The sequence below is a fragment of the Dioscorea cayenensis genome, chromosome 5 (genome assembly GCF_009730915.1).
Source record: "Dioscorea cayenensis subsp. rotundata cultivar TDr96_F1 chromosome 5, TDr96_F1_v2_PseudoChromosome.rev07_lg8_w22 25.fasta, whole genome shotgun sequence".
NCBI lineage: Eukaryota > Viridiplantae > Streptophyta > Magnoliopsida > Dioscoreales > Dioscoreaceae > Dioscorea > Dioscorea cayenensis.
In genome coordinates this window covers 25712982-25720017 of record NC_052475.1, presented here as the reverse complement: position 1 = coordinate 25720017, position 7036 = coordinate 25712982, and the positions used below count along the sequence as shown (strand labels likewise).

Genomic DNA, 7036 nt, shown 5'->3' with positions numbered 1-7036 from the left:
TAGCATCGACCGTTAACTAGGGTTGACCGCCATAATCACAAGCCTCGCGACAAATAACAACACATTCGACATGCAGTATTGACAAAAAGTTTAAGCGGAAATATAAGGTTTTTAAAGCGGTAGAACTCTCGGTTATTAAACGAGAGATATAAAATGTTAAGCAGAGCCCATTTTGTTAAGCAGAGGGCGAGAATACTTAAAGCAGGGGACAACAAATGTTAAGCAGTAACATCTCATTTTCTTAAACGTCAACCCTCGTTTGTAAAGCGCAGACCATATCAAAGCGAAGCGGGAAATGTACATTATAAATATTACACGAAATCATAACTGATCGAAAAACCCAGATTCGATAGTGTATACTAGTCACAATCGCAAAACAAAACAAAACCCCGATGAGAAATCTCCTGTAGACTAACAAAACCCCAGTAGAAATCCCCTGCAGACTTCGATATCTTCCAGCAACGGAGCACAAAAACAAAACCGAAAAAAATCTTTCTTTGTATGAGCAGTTAACATAAAACCATACTCAATACCTTAGATTTCAAGCGATGAAATGCCAACTAGTTGCGGGGGACTTCTCCTTCGAGATCTGGGTGGAAAGGGAAAAGGCGATGAAATGCCGATTCTGAGAGGCTTGAGCGTAGAGACAACTCGGAGGCAGCCGAAATGGAAAAAGGCGAAGGCGTGAGTTGAGAAAAAGCGATTAAGCGGGCTCCGATAAATTCGTCTCTGGTTACCCTACGGAAAACCGCCCACTTCTCTCAAATCGCTGAGATGGTATGCAGACTGACTCCCCGTCATGAGGCATTTTTCATTCAAAAATTTAAAAACTCACTCCGTTCACATCAGATTCTGAGGGTTTGGGGGTTTGAAAAAGCATAGAGTTTAAAAGGAGGGATTTTGGGGATTGCAAAACTAACGGGGTGTTTTTGACAATTTTACAAACTTAAAGGATTTTTTTTGACAATTTCCACTTTATTTTAATTTTAAAAATATTTAAAATCAAATAAAAATTTGGAGAAGTATTTATTTATGAGTAATTCCATTTATGCCGAATTGATAGTCTGAATGACCATGTTAAAATCCACGCCATTATTTATCTATCATTTTTTTTAATTTAATTTTTTTTATTATTTAAACCTTTATTTTTTTTATTTTTTAAGTTCAAAGGTTTATATTAGACTTTAAACCCTAATATCCTAAAATCTTAAACCCAAATATTATAAAACTTTTAACCCAAACTTTAAAAAACATAAACCCTAAATCCTAAACCGTAAATCCTAAATCCCAAACCCTAAATCGTAAATCCTAAGCCATAAACCCTAAATAATAAATCATAAACCCTTATAATTTAAAGTGTAAGGAGAAGATTTTCAGTTTATCATTTATACTAAGATTAAAATAATAATAATAATTTAATTTTTAAAAATGAATGCTACATAAATGCCATCTTGACCACCATGCCATTCCGACAATCAATTCAGCCTAAACATCATTGCTAATCTATCAGATGGTTAATTCTACTATCACCATCACTGAAAATAATTGTAACTCATTATAACAAACTATCCACCTTAAACCTGATAAATAAGATTTACACGCAACGCAAACAATAGATGTGAATTATACATATTTTTCACACATCTCAAAATAGAATAACAAATTATAGTTCATATGAACAAAATTTCAACTTGATCATTTGACCTGTAAGCCATGCACAGGAGGACAAGTGACATTTCAGTTGAAAATTGAAATAGCCGATAGTTACAAGAACCAGGAACAAAATCCCATCCTTGTGTATGACTTTGTAGAGTACACTTCTTTTGGTTTCATTGCTCAGGAATGAGTACTTTTACTCCTCAGCAACTTCAGCATGAAAAAAGAGCTTCATTGTGTTTGTCTTCCCCAATCTGCAAGTTTAGAACCATTGTAAAGGTTAGAAGAAAGATTCCATATTTGCCACAGGTCGCATTTGACAAAGCAACAAGAATATAATTCTAATAAGCATGTTAACAGACAATTAAAAAGGTGAGAAGAAAATAGGATTGCCATTTAAACAAACTAATTCTGTAGGGGGGATTCTGAAAAAGAAGGGCTAATGTTCATAACAATCTCCACAGAAAGCAGACCTCAAACTCAAGTCAAATCTTTGTATAGAACTTGCATTCTTTAATTTACCAAGACTTGTTACTTGGGACATCTTCTATGTTGGTTTAAGCAAGAAAATTTGCTTCATGAGAAGTTTGAAAAGGTCAGCAAATCTCAATATTATTTAAATGATGACTTAACAATTCTCCAACAATCAGGCCTATGAAAAAGAAAGCACACAATAAATAAACAGTACTACATACCTGTTCATCCTGCTCGAACATGAAGAAGGCTAAAGGTGATTGAAATCAGTTTGGTTTATCAACTTCATTCATTCAGTAGATGTTCCAATTCATCAAAATCATCAACAAGTGCAACCTCGTTTCGCTGGCTAATGCCTGTCTGCTTATAGAACATTTCCTTTTGAGCATCCCATTCATCCACTATTTCTTTCACCATGTTCCCTACCAGTTTCTTATTTTCTGCTATATGTTTTATGTCCTGAACCTCAACCTTCTGACTAGCCTCTGAAATTAGAAAGTAAATGAGAATGAGTAGAAAAATAGTTGCAAGAAAGCTCTTGATTACAGGCCTATGAGTAATGAAAACATCTTGCACACGTTGTGCAATTTCTTAAGTCTTAAAATAAGAACACAATACACAGCATCTCTTCAGTTCCAAATCATGCTAAATATGACATAATTGCCAAAAGCATCTTTTGAGCTTCCTCCAGCCAATTAAAACTCACCTTGAATAACACTCAGTTGAATACAAGAAACTTAATGGTCTATATAGTTTCCAACTGAGTTACTGGTATCTCTAGGATAACTTTACTTTGAATAGCTCTGATATAGGTACATAATGCTTCTCAAAAGAAATTTTTAGCAAAGACCGAAAAAGGGAATCAAGTCTGCAAACTGCGACAGCTCCTTTAACTAAAACTTTAAAAGAATGAACCTATAAAACTCTCTGATCATCATGATTTCTTACGCGTAAGAGGTTAGTGCATACGGGCTGTGACAGGATTGAGAAAATTGAAAAGGTAGCATTAATCAATTGGTAATGTAGAAGCACCTTTGATAGCCAGTTGCTTTGCATTTTCATATTCTTCTGACATTTTTTTGAGTACTTTAAGCTCCATTTCTGCACCCTGCCAAAATAATAGGTAATCAGCACTCAAGTATGGACCCAGATAGCTTTAAAGACTTGCTTCATAAATTTTTATCTTTTATTCAATACCAATTTTGTTCATGAAATCACACATGAAGTTGAGAGTAGGGTTTAATGATTAAAATCTTATAAAACAAAAGGAAAAGTAACATGGCTATTGCCATTCTTCTGTCTCGTAAATAATGATGTCAAATAACACTTTTTTTATGATCAACGTAAAAAGTCACATTTCTCCAACTTAGCTTTCAAAAATAAAGCGACATGTAGAAGCTTTTGAATCATGTTTCTGGCCTATTAATAGTTTTGAAATTACAAAAAATTCTCTTACTTTCTTTTTTTGGCCAAGATATCTTTGAATGACAAGTCCTGACCTATAAGTAGCCCATCACTAAGAGACAATCTTCTACATGATTTTTCTACAAAGAAAGTGCAAGAACCTTAAAGTGCACATTATCATTTCAAAGTCCAAGTAGAGGTGCCAATATAACTTAAACTCAAAGAGTTTAAGTCTGTAAACTTAATTTTCTCCACCCGCATACACACAACCGTAGGATGTTGAGTTAAATGATAATGTTGTACATAAAAGAAAATGAAAATGACCTTCACATACTTTAGTGCATACCTACATACAGAGAAGTGTCTCTACAAAACTAGGAGATTTCACATCAATTTCTAATACACATTAAGCTAACAGGAGCAAAAATGCATTCTTAAGTGCAAAAATGAAGGACCAGGTGATAAAATTCGATATCATGTTCTTCTACTTAAAACAACCTGTTTCAGTTTTATTTTTCATCTCAGAAAAACAAGCTAACCATTTATCATATATAAACACCTTATAGGGACAACATGAAAACAAGAAAAATTCTGCTTCAGAAAAAGAAATGCTAACTTACGAGGTCCATATGCAGAAAGTCCTCAATCTGAGTGTTAGACAATAATCTGCATTGAAAAAGAGAACAAATTAGAAAAGGCATCAAAATACTAACATAACAGTAATTAGGAATTTTTAGAGTCTAATGAATGCTGAGAAAGGCACAGAGAATGAATCAGATACGATACTTCTCACATGCAATTTGAATGTGCTTGTTTTGCAGTTTAGTGATTTCCTCAACTCTCTGAGTTACAGAACCACCAGCTATATCGACAGAACCAAATAGAAACATGTTCATAACTAGCATTCTTTTCACTAATGCGATAACCACTTTGATGCCATTTTCCTTCGCATCAATCACCAACTTTCTAAGTCTCCTCAATTCATCTGTAATTTGAAAGAGCAAAGAAGAAGTAATGGTAAGCAACATTCAAAAACAACCCATGTACCCAAAAAAAGGGGAAAATACTGTTGAAGAAAGCATAACAGCAGCATGAAATTAAATAAAAAGGACTTTTTATATTAAAAAAAAAAGAAAAAGAAAAAGATGCAGTGATCATAGAGAAATGAACCAAATAATAATCTCTACCATCACAAGTCCTGCATTCTTCAAGACATTAAAAGTGGAAATATCTATCAAATGACAATCAACAGTGAAATAATTAAGGATTGCTCTCTATGCATAACTATGGCTTCTTTAAATCATACAATCAACAAATATGATGTAGAAAAACAAACGTATCTAAAAAAATAAAAAAGTTAAAACAAAGCATACCAAGGGACAAGTAAATCTTGAAGCTAGGTTTGTAGGGCTGTGTCTGATGAAGACAATAAAGGCAATAAAGACCACCCAATCGCCTTGCCAGCGGGGCTTGAGAAACAATGTTACCTACGTTCACAAGACAATACGATTAAAAGTAATCAAACCATAGAAACCTCAAAGATATACATCATAAGTTGGAATGAGCATGATAAGCATCCAAACATACTGATGCAATATGAGAAAAGGGATTGCATGAAGAAAGCAGAGTTTGTAGTAGGTCTAGCTTCATAGATGTATGAGAACTTTCTAGCTGCCCACAGCCTCTTGAAATCCGTCAAAGTAGTCAAATTTCCCTGCCATTTTGAAAATCAAAACACCAAAGAAAATCATTTTCCTACAGAAAACAAGAATATAATGGCTGATAACTAGAAGTTAATTACCTCAGTGAACTCATCAAGAAGCTCATCAATATCTAGTTTAAAGGGTGCCAGGTCCATTATCATGAAAATCACATCTGACCACTAAGCGTGCCTTGTGTCTTAATTATTATTAAAATCTCTCACCTATAGAACCAATAAAATAGATTACATTAAAGACAAATCATTAAAAAGGATTTAATGCATGGTGGACCAGCTAAGGAGTTGGGGCCATGAGATAATTGCCACAGGCCAAACAAAAAATTTGCTTGAGATTCAGAAATGTAACATTTCTAGATTTATAGAAAAAACAAAACCAAAACTAACATATGCATCATAAAAATTCCAGACATTTGGAAATTTCTGTAAAAAAAAAAATACATTCTGGTTATAAAAATAAAAAAAAAACATAATATTACAAATATCACATAAGAAGGTGTTTAGAGTCTAGACAAGGAATAACATGATATAATACATATCTTTTTCCTACATTCTAAGCCAAACCCCCAAAGAATAAGGGGTCTTATTCAGGAACAAGTTAATTCCACGGCGATCTCTGCTATTAGCTTATTGCTGGAATAAGAGCCAAGCATAAGGTAGGAAATAGCTATTCCTCCTTTCCATCATTATTTTCTATCCAAACACAACCTAAATAATACTTGCATAATTGCATGATAATAAAGATTACATACAAAAAAGCCAATAAAATTGCAATTATAGAATCGCAGAGGATTACAGAAAGAAGATGTTTTTTCCACAAACCACTTAAACTAGGACCAGAAGTTGATATTCTAACTTGTAAAAATAATCTACAGAACAGGATAAAAATACATTGCTGCAGTGAAACTGTTCCAATTTCATCTTTTCAAAATCGCATGAAACACAAAAATGGATGGCCAAATTGCAGAAGTCCTGAGAGTTGAGACAATAACTTCCAAGAATAGTCCAATGGATATACATAATATACATATATTGCTGCATTGAAATCATGCCAATTTTAACTTTTACAGGTGTAAACCACATGAAATTTGCAAACATTAGTCTATATCCTATATAATTTTTCACACCCATCAAAAGACATTGCCATCAAAGGAAAACTGATAAGCAACTGCGCAGGCACTACATAAGAACGGCGAGTAGGGAAGAAGCAATTGAGAAGAAGGAAGAGCCTTACGAATCAAGGCCGACGAATTCCGAAAATTGAGATGAAGCCGGAGAGCGAACGGCGAGTATGCCGGAAAGGGAAGCCAGCGCTTGAGAAGACAAACGCAAGGCGGTTGGGAATTTGGGATTAGGGCTTTTACAGTTTACTGGGTGTTTTGCATATATGCCCTGAAAAATAATAGAATTTTGCCTGAGATTTGAGAAAGTTTTAGTTGAGTTTTTTTTTTTAGTGATTTTTTTTAACTAATTATTATTATCATTGTAGAAGTTAATAATTGAATAATTCCATAAAAATCATATTATTTTCCAAAAATTTTTAAAAAAAATACTGAAGTTAAAATTTGGATATATACCTTTATTTAAAAACAAAATGGCAATTTATCAATGTTTTACAGAAAGATAGATTTTTATTATTATTATTGTTTTTTACTAAGTTTTGTTATACAATGGTTAACATATAATTATTCTATATTATTTTTATTTCATGAGCAATGCGAATGTGTTTCATCGACTTAACTTCATATCTCAGCAATATATAATGAAATTTAATTGGAGTCAACA

General features: G+C 33.3%; 1 protein-coding gene across 2 annotated transcripts; it reads right to left on the bottom strand.

The window, feature by feature from the left end:
- Positions 1-1566: 1566 nt before the first annotated feature.
- On the bottom strand, positions 1567-6595 carry LOC120260539. Of its 2 annotated transcripts, XM_039268034.1 has the most exons (9): positions 6486-6595; positions 5336-5458; positions 5122-5248; positions 4908-5021; positions 4321-4519; positions 4155-4200; positions 3163-3238; positions 2352-2615; positions 1567-1910 (listed from the first exon to the last, which is right to left on the bottom strand). In XM_039268034.1, exons 2-8 carry the CDS (start codon positions 5396-5398, stop codon positions 2416-2418), a joined length of 825 nt encoding a protein of 274 aa, XP_039123968.1. In that variant the 5' UTR covers positions 5399-5458; positions 6486-6595; the 3' UTR covers positions 1567-1910; positions 2352-2415. The 2 variants fall into 2 exon arrangements, with proteins under 2 accessions (XP_039123968.1, XP_039123969.1); XM_039268035.1 differs by lacking the exon at positions 1567-1910 and having other exon boundaries at positions 2440-2615; positions 4328-4519.
- Between the last annotated feature and the right edge of the window lie 441 nt (positions 6596-7036).

Excerpts from the sequence above, each read along its gene's own strand:
- LOC120260539 (XM_039268034.1), bottom strand. The coding sequence starts at position 5,398 with ATGATAATGGACCTGGCACCCTTTAAACTAGATATTGATGAGCTTCTT. Across the intron at positions 5,249-5,335 it reads TTCTTGATGAGTTCACTGAG|GGAAATTTGACTACTTTGAC; the intron begins GTAATTAACTTC and ends TCAAAATGGCAG. Across the intron at positions 3,239-4,154 it reads ACTTTCTGCATATGGACCTC|GGTGCAGAAATGGAGCTTAA; the intron begins GTAAGTTAGCAT and ends TTATTTTGGCAG.